This window comes from Oncorhynchus gorbuscha, linkage group LG03 (genome assembly GCF_021184085.1).
Source record: "Oncorhynchus gorbuscha isolate QuinsamMale2020 ecotype Even-year linkage group LG03, OgorEven_v1.0, whole genome shotgun sequence".
Taxonomy (NCBI): Eukaryota; Metazoa; Chordata; class Actinopteri; order Salmoniformes; family Salmonidae; genus Oncorhynchus; species Oncorhynchus gorbuscha.
The window spans coordinates 88,165,247-88,181,966 of NC_060175.1; the positions used below are offsets into that span (position 1 = coordinate 88,165,247).

The 16,720-nt window shown below is 42.2% G+C and overlaps 1 protein-coding gene across 2 annotated transcripts; it reads left to right on the top strand.

Moving 5' to 3' along the window:
• Window positions 1-3,527: 3,527 nt before the first annotated feature.
• LOC124032165 (transcription factor CP2) lies at window positions 3,528-16,647 on the top strand. 2 transcript variants are annotated; one of them, XM_046344323.1, is made up of 18 exons: window positions 3,528-3,862; window positions 4,364-4,599; window positions 7,563-7,714; window positions 7,834-7,910; window positions 8,064-8,169; window positions 8,385-8,491; window positions 8,668-8,820; window positions 8,950-9,060; window positions 9,324-9,412; window positions 9,588-9,636; window positions 10,451-10,477; window positions 12,868-12,912; window positions 13,446-13,539; window positions 13,672-13,762; window positions 13,897-14,003; window positions 14,209-14,351; window positions 14,498-14,549; window positions 14,654-16,647. In XM_046344323.1, exons 2-18 carry the CDS (start codon window positions 4,478-4,480, stop codon window positions 14,689-14,691), a joined length of 1,563 nt encoding a protein of 520 aa, XP_046200279.1. In that variant the 5' UTR covers window positions 3,528-3,862; window positions 4,364-4,477; the 3' UTR covers window positions 14,692-16,647. The 2 variants fall into 2 exon arrangements, with proteins under 2 accessions (XP_046200279.1, XP_046200280.1); XM_046344324.1 differs by lacking the exon at window positions 10,451-10,477.
• The last annotated feature ends 73 nt before the right edge of the window (window positions 16,648-16,720 follow it).

Sequence of the window (16,720 nt, forward strand, 5' to 3'; positions counted from 1 at the left end):
ATCTTTTCGTCAAAAGATGTTGATGAATTTATCACTGCTGAAGTGAAAGCCATGCTCTCTTGGTGAATGCTGCTTTTTAGTTAGATTTGTGACAGTATAAAAAATAAATTTTGTATTGTTCTTATTCTCCTCAATTAAGTGTGGAAAAATAGGATGATCGAGCAGCAGTGACTACTGCATGGTACTGTCTTTCCCAAGCTAATAGGAAGACTTCCAGTTTGGTGTAGCGCCATTTCCGTCCCAATTTTCTGGCAGCTTGATTCAGGGCTCAGGTATTTTCTGTATACCAGGGAGCTAGTTTCTTATGACAAATGTTTTTTGTTTTTAGGGATGCGACTGCATCTAGGGTATTTCACAAGGTTAAATTTAGTTCCTCAGTTAGGTGGTTAACCGATTTTTGTACTCTGATGTCCTTGGGTAGCTGGTGGGAGTCTGGAAGGGCATCTAAGAATCTTTGGGTCGTCTGAGAATTTATAGCATGGCTTTTGATGATCCTTGGTTGGGGTCTGAGCAGATGATTTGTTGTGATTGCAGACGTAATAAAATGGTGGTCCGATAGTCCAGGATTTTGAGGAAAAACATTTAGATCCACATTATTTATTCCACGGGACAAAACTAGGTCCAGAGTATGACTGTGGCAGTGAGTAAGTTTGGATTCATGTTTGACAAAACCCATTGAGTCAATGATGGCTCCGAAAGCTTTTTGGAGTGGGTCAGTATCTATAAAAGGTGATTGAGTAGGCTGCATAGATTTCATGACTAGAAGCTCAAAAGACAAAAATGCAGTCTTTAAAAAATAAATAATAATTGAAATTTGTTATCGAAATGTTAGCAACACCTCCGCTTTTGCGGGATGCGCGGGGGATATTGTCACTAGTGTAACCAGGAGGAGAGGCCTCATTTAACACAGTAAATTCATAAAGCTTAAGCCATGTTTCAGTCAAGCCAATCACATCAAGATTATGATCAGTGATTCGTTAATTGACTATAACTGCCTTGGAAGTGAGGGATCTAACATTAAGTAGCCCTATTTTGAGATGTGGGTATCACAATCTCTTTCAATAATGACATGAATAGAGGTCTTTATTCTGGTGAGATTGCTAGAGCGAACAGTTTTGCCCAACCTAGATCGAGGCACAGACATGGTCTCAATGGGGATAGCTAAGCTGACTACACTGACTGTGCTAGTGGCAGACTTCACTAAGATGGCAGGCTGGCTAACAGCCTGCTGCCTGGCCTGCACCCTATCTCATTGTGGAGCTAGAGGAGTTAGAGCCCTGTCAATGTTCATAGATAAGATGAGAGCATCCCTCCAGCTAGAATGGAGTCCGTCACTCCTCAGTAGGCCAGGCTTGGTCCTGTTTGTGGCTGAGTCCCAGATCGAGGGACAGTTATCTACAAATTCTATCTTTTGGGAGGGGCAGGAAACAGTTTTCAACCAGCGATTGAATTGTGAGACTGCTGTAGAGCTCATCACTCCCTCTAACTGGGAGGGGGCCAGAGACAATTACTCAATGCTGACACTTCTTTCTAGCTGATTTACACGCTGAAGCTATGTTGCATTTGGTGACATCTGAGTGTTTCATCCTAACATCGTTGGTGCCGACGTGGATAACAATATCCCTATACTCTCTACACTCGCCAGTTTTAGCCTTAGCCAGCACCATCTTCAGATTAGCCTTAACATCGGTAAACAGTATATGATCGCTGTATGATTCTTTTTAAGTCTAATACTGTGGGTAATGGAGTCGCCAATGACTAGGATTTTCAATTTGTCAGAGCTAATTGTGGGAGGCATCGGTGTCTCAGACCCGTAACGGGTGGAGGAGAGACCAGAGAAGGTTCCGTCTCTGACTACCGACTCATTGCTTAATGGGGAAAACCGGTTTAAAGCTTCTGTCGGCTGAATGAGCGAGACCGGTTGAGCATTCCTACAGAATTTCCTTCCAGAAGCCATAAGAAAATTGTCCGGCTGCGGGGACTGTGCGAGGGTATTTATACTACTATCTGTACGTATTGGTGGCACAGACTCTGTTTCATTCTTTCCTACACTTAAATTACCCTTGCCTAACGATTGCGTCTGAAGCTGGGCTTGCAGCACAGCTATCCTCACCATAAGGCGATCGTTCTCCTGTATATTATGAGTACAGTGACTGCAATTAGAAGGCATAATGTTAATGTTACTACTTAGCTTCGGCTGGTGGAGGTCGTGTAGAATCATGTCCAGATAAAGAGTCCGAGGTGAAAAAGTTGAATGAAAAAAGTTGAGCGAGGGATAAAAAAAAAAGGTAATTAAAAAGTAAAAACTGTAAAATTGTCAGGTATCAAAGTAACTTTAGCAACAAACCGCACAGCAGCACGAAATAAGTCCACAAGTTGATCTCTGCATGTGTGGTTCCCACCGTGAAGCATGGAGGAGGTGGTGTAATGGTGTGGGGGTGCTTTGCTGGTGACACTCAGTGATTTATTTAGAATTCAAGGAACACTTAACCAGCATGGCTACCACAGCATTCTGCAGCGATACCCCATCCCATCTGGTTTGTGCTTAGTGGTACTATCACTTGTTTTTCAACAGGACAATGACCCAACACACCTCCAGGATGTGAAGGGGACTATTTGACCAAAAAGGAGAGTAATGGAGTGCTGCATCAGATGACCTGGCCTCCACAATCATCTGACCTCAACCCAATTGAGATGGTTTGGCATGAGTTGGACTGCAGAGTGAAGAAAAAGCAGCCAACAATTGCTCAGCATATGTGGGAACTCCTTCAAGACTGTTGGAAAAGCATTCCAGGTGAAGTTGGTTGAGAGAATGCCAAGAGTGTGCAAGACTGTCATCAAGGCAAAGGGTGGCTACATTTACATTTACATTTACATTTAAGTCATTTAGCAGACGCTCTTATCCAGAGCGACTTACAAATTGGTGCATTCACCTTATGACATCCAGTGGAACAGTCACTTTACGATACTTTGAAGAATCTCAAATCTTAAACACTTTTTTGCTTACTAATTGATTCCATGTGTTATTTCATAGTTTGATGTCTTCACTATTATTCTACAATGTAGAAAATAGTAAGAAATAAAGAAAGACTCTTGAAAATTGTAGGTGTGTTGACTGGTATTGTAAATATATTTATTATTGTTATTACAGTATTTTTTTTCTTCTTCACATATTTAACCCCTTATTTTTGTTGGCACAAAACTACTTCTATACTTCCATTCATTTGTAGAGGTTAACTTTAGATGAATCCTGTGACACGTGGGGGTCACGGAGTAAAACTGAGAACACCATCCATGTTTGTGAGTCTCCCCTTTCTACATTGTGGTCATATTAGTTCGTAGTTTTATATAAACAAATACATCACATAATATCTTATATAAATACTTTTGATAATTGTTGTACGATAACTAGCATAAAATGTATCGATAATTGTGTACATCTCCATAATTTCTCCCCAAATAATTAATTTACAAAGTATACAGGATGGGCTCTTATTCTGAAGGATTCCAAAAATCCGTGACCCGGAAGTACTCAGTTATTCTTAACTGCTTTGCAGCTATGTGGTTTGCGAAAATGATCTATTTATCTAGCTAGCTAGCTAGATAAAGAAGCATATTAGATTTGTGTTTGTATAACAATACATTTGAACGTAGATTTAATTAACTACCATATACGACTTAATTAGTTCTCGTTATATTCAAATAATCCGTGTCCACAGGGCTGCTTTCCCGAAGAGTAGCTTGCTGGCTAGGTAGCTATTTTATGTTGTTTATAGTGCGATAACGAGGGAGCAACTGAGACATGGAATGAAACGGTCGCAGAGTTAGCTACAGTAGCTAGCCAATTTACTTGGTTTCTAAGGTACGTTCGATGGCTAACGTAATGTAATTACTAGAAGTGCTATCATAATCGAACTTCATATTTAACACAAACCTATTGTTATGTGTTGACCTGTTTAGTAGTTAACGGTTAGCTAGCTAACATTCATTCACAGTCAAGTTCCCCAATAGCGGACTGAACGCCACGGTGGGGTGGCGTTTAGTCCGACAGGTCCTCAGCTGCTGAGCTAGCCAGTTTTGTATACGTATGCCCCATTTTCATGGCTAGCAATGTTACATTCACGGTTACACACACCATATACGTTATCAGTCATTCTAACTTCAATATCTTCCATGTGGGACTGTCAGGGAAAGTTAAGTACCTGTCTGCTGTGATTACTTTTTGTTGTCCACACAATCTGGAATCGCTAACTATCCATGATCTGTCAGTTAATTTGCTAGGCCTACAGTCTTTACACTTTCCTTGCTAAACTGACATATAATGGTACCAAACGGTGTATCTATCATGGCTTTTCTCTTCCAGTTTGGTAGCAGCAGACATCTGCCAGGCTTTAAGAAATTAGCAGATTGGATTTTTGAGGCCAGGGATTAGAATTTGAGACAAATTCGACTGGAATCTGATTCACGTATCGTCGCCATGGCTTGGGCTCTGAAGTTGCCGCTCACTGATGAGGTGATTGAGTCAGGTCTGGTCCAGGACTTTGATGCCAGTCTCTCTGGCATTGGACAGGAGCTTGGAGCTGGGGCATACAGTATGAGGTATGAATCATCATTGGAAGTCTATTGAAAATGCACTGATATGTTAGAATTGAAATACATATGTTCTGTAACTAACTGAAGACCAGAGCCTTTCGTTTCCAATGGGAGCAAATTAATCATGGTGGACAGAACAAGCAAGGAGGTAGGCAGGGCCATGCACCATCTAGTGTGAGCCTATTGGCTCGTTGTAGCATTTATTAGCATATTTCAGTGAAGTGCACGTGTGCAATAACTACATTACATTTACATTACATTTAAGTCATTTAGCAGACGCTCTTATCCAGAGCGACTTACAAATTGGTGCACTCACCTTATGACATCCAGTGGAACAGCCACTTTACAATAGTGCATCTAAATCTATTAAGGGGGGGGGGTCAGAAGGATTACTTTATAATATAATAATATATGCCATTTAGCAGACGCTTTTATCCAAAGCGACTTACAGTCATGTATGCATACATTCTACGTATGGGTGGTCCCGGGGATTGAACCCACTACCCTGGCGTTACAAGCGCCATGCTCTACCAACTGAGCTACAGAAGGACCACAATAGTGCATCTAAATCTTAAATCTTAAAGGGGGGGGGGGGTGAGAGGGAATACTTATCCTATCCTAGGTATTCCTTAAAGAGGTGGGGTTTCAGGTGTCTCCGGAAGGTGGTGATTGACTCCGCTGTCCTGGCGTCGTGAGGGAGTTTGTTCCACCATTGGGGGGCCAGAGCAGCGAACAGTTTTGACTGGGCTGAGCGGGAACTGTACTTCCTCAGTGGTAGGGAGGCGAGCAGGCCAGAGGTGGATGAACGCAGTGCCCTTGTTTGGGTGTAGGGCCTGATCAGAGCCTGGAGGTACTGAGGTGCCGTTCCCCTCACAGCTCCGTAGGCAAGCACCATGGTCTTGTATCGGATGCGAGCTTCAACTGGAAGCCAGTGGAGAGAGCGGAGGAGCGGGGTGACGTGAGAGAACTTGGGAAGGTTGAACACCAGACGGGCTGCGGCGTTCTGGATGAGTTGTAGGGGTTTAATGGCACAGGCAGGGAGCCCAGCCAACAGCGAGTTGCAGTAATCCAGACGGGAGATGACAAGTGCCTGGATTAGGACCTGCGCCGCTTCCTGTGTGAGGCAGGGTCGTACTCTGCGGATGTTGTAGAGCATGAACCTACAGGAACGGGCCACCGCCTTGATGTTAGTTGAGAACGACAGGGTGTTGTCCAGGATCACGCCAAGGTTCTTAGCGCTCTGGGAGGAGGACACAATGGAGTTGTCAACCGTGATGGCGAGATCATGGAACGGGCAGTTCTTCCCCGGGAGGAAGAGCAGCTCCGTCTTGCCGAGGTTCAGCTTGAGGTGGTGATCCGTCATCCACACTGATATGTCTGCCAGACATGCAGAGATGCGATTCGCCACCTGGTCATCAGAAGGGGGAAAGGAGAAGATTAATTGTGTCGTCTGCATAGCAATGATAGGAGAGACCATGTGAGGTTATGACAGAGCCAAGTGACTTGGTGTATAGCGAGAATAGGAGAGGGTCTAGAACAGAGCCCTGGGGGACACCAGTGGTGAGAGCGCATGGTGAGGAGACAGATTCTCGCCACGCCACCTGGTAGGAGCGACCTGTCAGGTAGGACGCAATCCAAGCGTGGGCCGCGCCGGAGATGCCCAACTCGGAGAGGGTGGAGAGGAGGATCTGATGGTTCACAGTATCGAAGGCAGCCGATAGATCTAGAAGGATGAGAGCAGAGGAGAGAGAGTTAGCTTTAGCAGTGCGGAGCGCCTCCGTGATACAGAGAAGAGCAGTCTCAGTTGAATGACTAGTCTTGAAACCTGACTGATTTGGATCAAGAAGATCATTCTGAGAGAGATAGCGGGAGAGCTGGCCAAGGACGGAACGTTCAAGAGTTTGAGAGAAAAGAAAGAAGGGATACTGGTCTGTAGTTGTTGACATCGGAGGGATCGAGTGTAGGTTTTTTCAGAAGGGGTGCAACTCTCGCTCTCTTGAAGACGGAAGGGACGTAGCCAGCGGTCAGGGATGAGTTGATGAGCGAGGTGAGGTAAGGGAGAGGGTCTCCGGAAATGGTCTGGAGAAGAGAGGTGGGGTAGGGTCAAGCGGGCAGGTTGTTGGGCGGCCGGCCGTCACAAGACGTGAGATTTCATCTGGAGAGAGAGGGGAGAAAGAGGTCAGAGCACAGGGTAGGGCAGTGTGAACATTTGCCCTACATTTGCCCTTGCACTCCTAAACAACACCGTTTAAAAAATTTATTTTGGCAAAGGGTAAAGTCTACAAAACACCGTCCACTCTGTTTGTTACATATTCTAGTTTTGCAAACAGAAAACTGTATGGAGTTCAAATGTTTCATCGGTTAGAAAATTAGCATAATGTCTGGCAAAAGTATGCACTGATCATGCATAGGCCTAACCTTCCATCAGTTCTCTCTTGAGGGTTGTTCTTATTCCAGGAAAGAGGAGGCCTTATTCTCAGTCAGACTTGGGATTTTGCAGAGTCAGGAACAGTTTGTGTAAGGGATACGGCTCTCTCTTTCAGACTGATCTTTTGTTAGTTTTGTAAGTGTTCTGTTACATGATACTGAAGTGCCTGGAAAGTGAAATTCTTATGTTGAGAGGGGATGAGATACCCAGGCTGGATACCAAGGTAGTGGATTTGTTTTTCACAAGTTTTTACCATCATAACTAATTAGCTGTAAAGAAAGGAACTGTTATAAATCACTTCTCATTTTTCCAGTGTCTCCTAATGATATATTTATCTATGTCCACATTTATCGTATGGATAACAGAATTTACAAAGGAGGTTATTTTAAGAAATGAGTCTCCTCCCTCAGTCTCATACTAGGGAGATTCAAGGCCTGTTGAGTTGTTTCAGACATGTGGATACTATGCCAATATCATGTGCTTGTAAAAGATGTTGGCTTGCCAGTTCATTGACCATGTTGTCTTGCCTCTCTTTCTTCAGCGATGTGCTGGCCCTACCCATCTTTAAGCAGGAGGAGTCCAACCTGCCGCCTGACAGTGAGAACAAGATTCTTCCTTTCCAGTATGTTCTGTGTGCAGCAACCTCGCCTGCCATCAAACTGCACGATGAAACACTTACCTACCTCAACCAAGGTTAGCATCTGTCTGTTCCATTTTCATGATTGTGCTTTTCTTGTGAATTTGTTGCGAATTTAAAGTAATAGCAAGACAATGATGTGGTATGTTTATGAACTTTTGTCTTTTGATTTCAGGACAGTCTTATGAAATTCGAATGCTTGACAATCGGAAATTGGGGGAACTCCCAGAAATCACTGGCAAAATGGTGAAGGTAAGATGAACAAGAACACAATGAGTCATGACCATAGGCATGGGAGTGAGCTTTTGTTTGTCTGGGCCTATTCTGATGCCATAATTCCCTATGTTTTCTACCAGTAGTGCAGGTACTTCCTGGTTCCTCAGTGATGTTTCTGTGTGTCCTCAGAGCATCATCCGAGTGGTCTTCCATGACCGGCGTCTTCAGTACACAGAGCACCAGCAGCTGGAGGGCTGGCGCTGGAACAGGCCTGGAGACCGCATCCTCGACCTGGGTGAGTTCTCTGCCTCTGTCTGGGAAGGGTATTGGACTACTCTGGGTGAAGGACTGAAGGGGCTGTTTTGAAGACTGTGGAACTGGAATTGCTTTAAATAACACAGAGCTGTATCTTCACTGAATGAAATGATGATTGACAACAGGCTGCATAACATGTAGTTAGTTTGCTCACACAATCCTTTTGATAACTTGTCTTGTGTTGCTCCATTGCAGATATCCCCATGTCAGTTGGCATGGTCGACCCCAGGGCTAACCCTACTCAGCTTAACACGGTGGAGTTCCTGTGGGACCCATCAAAAAGAACCTCTGTTTTTATCCAGGTAGCATGATAAACACACCCACAGTTGTTTTCATAAGGTTGGTCATATCTTATCATCTAACGTCAGTCCAAGGCTGTCTGAATGGAATGGAAACAAATGGGTTTCAAAAAATAGCTCTCTCTATTGAATAAAACATCCACCAGTTTTCAAATAGTCATGACAATTCCTTGTTTTAGGTTCACTGCATCAGCACAGAGTTCACCATGCGGAAGCATGGGGGAGAAAAGGGCGTGCCTTTTCGCATTCAGATTGACACTTTCAAAGAGAATGATGGCGAAGAGTATACAGAGCATCAGCATTCTGCCAGCTGTCAGGTCAAAGTCTTCAAGGTGAGAAAGTCTGGACAAAAACAATGAAAATGGGTTAACTTTTGTCAAAGGTACATTAGATGTTAGCTTCATTTGATCCCTGTCATGGTGCTATCCATAATAAACATAACTTTACCTCACCTGTGGCAGCCTAAAGGTGCAGACAGGAAGCAGAAGACTGACAGAGAGAAGATGGAGAAGAGGGCGCCTCAGGAGAAGGAGAAATACCAGCCATCCTATGAAACCACCATCCTAACAGAGGTTGGAGTCAGTGTGTTGAGTGAATGGGAAAAGGGATGGAGGGATTTGGAGAAGGGGTGTGGCAGTAGTCAGTATGTCTAAGATGGAGAAACACGAACGAAATGATGCATTTCATTTTTGTATCAATAATTTCATCATTATGTATAGAAATTATGCACAACACAGGACTTCTTTCTGAAATCAGGAACTAACATCTGGAGAGCTGGATTAAGTAAAGAGCCTAGGTCCCTCTCTACTAGAATAACAGAAATGTTCTCTTGCAGTGCTCTCCCTGGCCAGAGGTCACCTATGTCAATAACTCCCCATCGCCTGGCTTCAACAGCACACACAACAGTTTTCCAGTGGCAGAGGGGTAGGGATCAGGACATAAACATGCAGCCTGTTCTGAACCACACTGCCAATGTATAAAATATTATGTGGGTGCAATGCCTAATACAACAGTTTGTTTGATATGGGAATTTGTTTGTTTTCCATCTACTCCCAGAATGTCCCTCCCAACATTTAAGCAATTTTTCTGTTCTTCCCAGAAATGGATCCCCCGGTCACCAGCCAGAGCCAGTTGTTCAGGTGGCAGATGTAAGTACGTCCCCTTGTGTCCTAAACCCACTCAAGGCTCATCTCCTGCTCCATCCCTTCTCACTAACCCCACATCTGCATGTTTAAAGTCCAGCTTCTTTCACATAACTGAAGTTGACACATTGTGGTCTTGCTTTTGCTTTTTCTGTTGGCAGCAGGACTATTGAAATACTGTAGAAAAGTGTGTAGTGGGAGATTAAACTAAACTGAAAGAATGAGGACTGAGAATGACTTTGCAATCATTACACATTATGTTTTCGCATGAGAGAGCTGTCCATTTGTGTACCCATTTTCCATTGATGACATTTGCATGTAGTCGAACACATTTAACAAAATAATGAATATATGGCAATACTGTTTTGGTTTTCTGTCTGGAAAGGAAAGGGAATGAATGGATAAGTCTCGTCAGATTTGGGTTAGAATACCAGACTACTTTATAAGAACCTGCAGAATGAGAAATGTCACAAGTTGAATAAGGTCTATTTGCTTTGAACAGTTCTATTATGACTAGTGCAAGAATTATTATTTTTCTCCCCCATTCATGTGTTCCTTGATCCCAGTTACTAATACATGGATGAAACATGCCTTGTTTTTCGGTTCATCAAGGCAACCATTTAACTAATGCAGTAGACTGTCGTCCCCCATAAAGAATCTATTGTATGATGCACATCCCAAATGATTAATACGGTTGATAGATGGAAACAGACCTTGAAATAAGCCTATACATCCATGTCTATGCACCTATCAGTTCAGTTTTATAAAGGGTATGTACACCTTTTCTCCCTTCTTTCTCCCGCATTATTATCCAATATAGATTGAAAGCTGTCTGACTGATACGATTGTAAGTTTCCAACATTTTCTAAATGTCTGACTTTGATTAAAAATGCAGACTTCATGGTTTAGACAGACTGAAACAGAATGTGGGAGTGTGCAATATTCACTGATGTATAATATATCTTTAAATTATTGATTGCACTTATTAACCCTATTGCTTGCTGTCTGATCATGCGGATAAGTACAGTACCAGTCAAGTTTGGACACACCTACTCATTCAAGGGATTTTCTTTATTTGTACTATTTTTCTACCAAAAAAGTGTTGAACATATTTGAGATGCCTTGATGACAGCTTTGCACACTCTTGGCATTCTCTCAACCAGCTTTAACTGGAATGATTTTCAAACAGTCTTGAAGGGGTTCCCACATATGCTGAGCAATTGTTGGCTGCTTTTCCTTCAATCTGTGGTCCAACTCATCCCAAACCATCTCAATTGGGTTGAGGTTGGGTGACTGTAGAGGCTAGGTCATCTGATGCAGCACTCCATCCCTCTCCTTCTTGGTCAAATAGTCCTTACGCAGCCTGGGGGTGTGTTGGTTCATTGTTTTGTTGAAAACAAATGATAGTACCACTAAGCGCAAACCAGATGGAATGGCGTGTCGCTGCAGAATGCTGTGGTAACCATGCTGGTTAAGTGTCCCTTGAATTCGAAGTCAATCAGACCGTGCACTTGAAGTTACTTTAAAGTTCTTCTAATGTTCTGCGTTGGCTGATCTTCATGTCTTAAAGTGATGGACTGTCATTTCTCTTTGCTTATTTGTGCTGTTCTTGCCTTAATGTGTTACAAATCCCTTTTGGCTCTACAGTCTAGGGGGGATGGTAATGAGACCCGTAACATAACTCATAAATTATAATTGTGACAAAGTAAAAGTGAGAATGAAATAACCAAAACTGAAATCTACCGTCAAACTCTAGGTTTATTTGTAAAACACACGGTAATGGGGGGAGCAGGAAATGGGGCTGAACTGGACCCAAGGAAAGAAACAATAAGTATACAAAAACACCCCTAAGCTAGACTATCCTACTTTAACAACAGCTAACTAACCAAAAATACAGTGGGTGGTCCACCCAGTTCTAACTAGTGTATTTAACCAATTTTACCTACGGGTAGTGTATGCCCATTGGCGTCTTGTCTTGGTTTCTCCTTTTCCCACCAGCAAGAAAACAAACACCATAACCAAAAACAGTACTCACAGGTGATGACAAAGTGCTATGGAGCTGCTCAAACAAGAGAGGTTAATACACAAAGAGAGAGTGAAACACAGAGACCTACATACATGGCATTTACAGAGAGATTGAGCTCTAGAGCAAACAACTGATGGGGTTTTTAAACCAAGGGAAAGGAACTGTGATAGGGTAGGAAACAGGAGGAGGTCTTCTGATTGATTGATTGTTGACTGATTGGGGAGTGATGATTTTCACCTGTGAGGGGAGAAGGAGAGAAAACAAAACAGGATACATATACACACAGACACAGGATACCTGTATCCGTAACAATATGGACTTAGCCTTATTTGGTAAAATACTATCTTCTGTATACCACCCCTACCATGTCACAGCACACCTGATTGGCTCAAACGCATTAGAAGGAAATAAATTCCACAAATGAACTTTTCACAAGGCACACCTGTTAATTGAAATGCATTCCAGGTGACTACCTCATGAAGCTGGTTGAGAGAATGCCAAGAGTGTGCTACTTTGAAGATTCTCAAATATAAAATATATTTAGATTTTTTAACACTTTTTGGTTACTACAATGATTCCATATGTGTTATTTCATAGTTGTGATGTCTTCACTATTATTCTACAATGTAGAAAATAGTTAAATTAAAGAAAAACCCTTGAATGAGTAGGTGTGTCCAAACTTTTGACCAGTACTGTATGTATCCAGTTGTTTTGAGTAGTTTGTAATAATTTTTAGGCAGCAACATCTACCTTAACTCTCCCTAAGGTCCACTTGAATTGTTGACATCACAAATAAGTGGTGTTTGTGTCAAAGAAGAGTGTTTTTAGCCTGAGTGCTATCATGCAAACTCCTTGTCACTCATTGTCATGCCAAACATTGGCAATTGAGTTGGCAAGAGCTAAAATAGTTCTGGGACCAGGCTCCTTTAATACTCTGAGTACTTGTACCAGTATTTATAACAACACCTCTCCATGATCTACGTAATAGTCATGTAAACTAGTTTTGAAATAAATGCAGCTCTGAGGGTTGACAGTGATGCTATGTATTTTGACAATAGCCTCGCTGTTTGCACTGTCAAAATATCACCCCTTGTGTTTTATCCCCATTTTAGACAGAAATACATAAGCAATGTGTTTTGGGGCTGGTGGGGGGGGTTTGCTACATGATGATAAAATACAATTAAAAAATTGAGAGACATTCTTCCTTACAGTTGTCGTCCCATCTGCTGACAAGAGACAGTGAAAGTGTCCATCAGGTATATATTAATTTGTTATGATTTTTCTAGTTTGCATGTTGAATCGTTTTGCCTTTTTAAAGCAAAGGTTTGCTCCGAGCAGATTTGTTTACGTGTAGAACAATTGAACAAGATGACAAACAATTTTTAAAATTAATTCTTTGTGTGTTTCTGTGTAGAAGTGGATAACTGCTACAATGATATTTGATCTACTCTGTCATTGTAGTGGGGCTTTATTCCACCTTTTAGCATGTTGTGGGATGGGTTAGCTCAGAGAAACTACTCATACCTGGCTGCATATACAGTGGGGCAAAAAAGTATTTAGTCAGCCACCAATTGTGCAAGTTCTCCCACTTAAAAAGATGAGAGACCTGTAATTTTCATCATAGGTACACTTCAACTATGACAGACAAAATGAGAAACAAAATCCAGAAAATCACATTGTAGGATTTTTAATGAATTAATTTGCAAAATATGGTGGAATATAAGATGGCTTTTGCCCTGCCTGCCTCAAATTTCTGTGCCTCTGTCTACGTCTCTATTGGAACAAATAGAACCTGTTACCTGCGGCAACACCACAGGATGCTCAGCAGTGGCTACATAGAAACCGCTTTTCACCGTTCTGTCGGCTCTTCACTAATTTCTCAGGTAAGGGTAATTTCTCAATATATAATTTCTTGCAGTTAATTTATATTCTCAGCTTTGACTTCCACAACATGACAACAGTCTGAAATAAAATCTATATTCTTTGAGTATTAGGCTGATTGTTCTATGTTCCAGGGGCAGATCTGTTGAAGCTGACCAGGGAAGATGTCATTCAGATCTGTGGGCCAGCAGATGGTATTAGGCTCTTCAACGCACTGAAAGGCCGGTAGGTGTACTTCCTTACCACTCTACTTCCATATTGCACCATTCATACTGCAATATGGAAATGCCTATTGAATGTAATAAATGATTGAGTGTGAGAAGTTTCTCGTGTCAGCTTATTTCTGTGTGTGCGCGCAGAGTGGTACGTCCCAGGCTGACGGTGTATGTGTGCCAGGAGTCCCAGCAGGCTCGGGAACAGCAGCAGAAACATGAGAACGGAGACACAGCTAGCAGCACTTTCTTCGGTGTGTGTGTGTGTGTTCTATATATAAAGCATTCATAACACATGCTTGCTTGCTTACTTACTTACTTGCTGATGGCGGCGCAATGCGCCAAATGATAGCATAATGATAGCAGTGATGTTACGGCATAATACACTGTTAGCTACATAGGGTGTTATGAAAATGATTGACAATATATATCCTTGTACACTTCTGTATTCTTTTGCAGTGTACCATGCCATCTACCTGGAGGATTTGACAGCAGTTGAGCTGACAGAGAAGATTGCTCAGCTATTCAACATCTCACCCAGACAGATCAGTCAGATCTTTAAACAGGGACCCACTGGTATACATGTCCTGGTCAGTGACGAGGTATGGCTCGTCTCAGAAGTGGTGCACTGCTGAGTAGGGTCTGATTTTTAGACAGTCTTTTGTTTCTGGATCAGTCTTCCTTAAGTCTGAGTCCTAATGTGTACACTGTTCCTGGCCTCTAAGATGGAATTTCTCATTTCTCACAGATGATTCAAAACTTCCAGGATGAAGTATGTTTTGTTTTGGACACAATGAAAGGTATGAGTCATTCAATCTATTTTCTTTTACCACAAATATTGGGGAGTGGAGAAATGTTTTCTGTATCACTCTTCATGACTTTGGCTCCGTTTCTTTATCAACAGCTGAGACGAATGACGGCTACCACATCATCCTGAAATGAAGATTGTCTGGGGGATTGCCTAACCCCTGCTCTGTCCTTTAGACTCAACCCTGCAAGCCCCTTTACAGGCTCTGCCCCTGATATTCCTGGACTGTGCTGAAGATTACCTGTTCGATTCTCTGAGGCCCTTGCTATGGGGAATGTTGACTTAAGCAGCTTGCCCATCCTTGATACCTTATTGTCTTATTTTAAAGGGGTGACTGACTCTATTTGAGCTGCCATATTGAAGCAACACGCTTCAGTTTCCTCCCTTGCTAGAAACCCTTTTAAAACGGTTGCATTTTCCTCCTTCACTATTCATGTGTTTGAAAAAGAGAATGGAATGAAGATACCCTGCCACTGTTAGTGCATCATGATGAGCAGCTGGTGTGCCGAGGTTCTATGCTTCAGAATCAAGGAGTTTGCTGTCACATGAAACGGGATCCACAACAAGAGATACAGAGTTCTCTGGCTTGACATCAAGGATCCAGTTTGTGAGGACCGTGGCCATGGTTATGTAGCTACGACACGGGAATGAGAACCTTAACAGGAAGTGGTGTCTTAATAGGCTGCTGGTGTCCCTTTCATTACCTATGTCCTTTCCTTGTTTGGGCGTAAGTCTGTTCTCTCTCCTCTGACCCGGAAACTGATAAGTGGTTGAGGACTGTGTCAAATCCTTAGAAGGCAAACGGAAGATGATCCTCCCCTCCTCAGTAGCCTCCTTTTGGATGAAGCACAAGTGTATTCTACCACGGAAGAGTTTTGATATTTGCCACACCCCCTATGAAAAACGCGTTTTGTATTGTCATGGGAGAAAATCATGCACACATTTAAGTGATGTGCTACTTATCCTTTTATCTGTAAAATGTCTTGCACAACATTTATTTTGGAATCCACCCCTGTAAACGTAATTTGCCTAATGACATGCGAGTGGAGAAGGAGCTTCTTATTTCAAACAAGTATTTTCATCCACGTTCAATCTCCTCACCACCTCTCCTCAATTTTTTCAAAAGGAGGCAAGAGGATGCAGGAGTTGAGCAAATCTAATTGAGAAACGGCCCATGAGAACCCCTCTCTGTCCTCTTCCAGTGAGTGCTGTGCTCATGTGAAAGCCTACAGTCCTGTTTTCCTGTGTCCTCTATTACTTGTGAGAGAACATCTGTGCAGCTTTTGAACACTGTCAAGACCGTGTCAGGATACTGGTCTGTTGATCATGATATGGCCCTCGCATCCCTGAGCCGACTAGGTAAAAAATGCTAATGGGCTCTAATGTAAACATGAATCTGAATGACACACTGTCTTTCTTTGTTAGTGACACCACACAGTGGCAACACCAGCAACTTACCAGTCTCTGTCTTGCCTGCTATCCCTACTTACCATCATACTGTATTTATCACTTTACAGTTTCATTACAAAGGTTTTGGACAATTCTCAAACCTTTATTTTAAGTAGATAATTGTTTTAAAATATATGAATCATGTCTTACTTTTAGCTGTTTTATAACCTTTCTAACATATGTTCCTTCCTTGTTTAGAGAACGACTCTCTGCATTGTTTTTGGATATTGCCACTAATACATAGCAGTGGGTTGTATAGGGCTTGATAAACCTGCATGTGTAAAGCTAGAGTTGGTTCCCATTCAATCAAGTTCAACTGAACGCTTCCAGAATATCGATTGCGTGATATTTAGATGTTGTCCAGTTTTGCCCCTCGCTCAAGTCATCAGAATGATTAAACTAGTTACCCATTCGTGGCCTGTTTGTATTTTTTTTTAAATGCCTAGCTTCGTGTGGACACCATTGAGAAAACAATGTTTTTTAAAATATATTTTTTAATTGTATTATTCCTATATTCCTCAAGCTTTTGAGTTCTGTATAAGCAGGTATTTTAAGCCTGAAAATAATTCCAGAGTTAACTTTGAATGTCCTATTATTGGCCAAACATATAATGTAGATTAAAAAAAAATAATGTTTTTATACATTGAATGTGTTTGGTCTGTCCTTGGACACCTTGTTCGGCACAATAGCTGGATAAGTATAACCCCTTGCCAG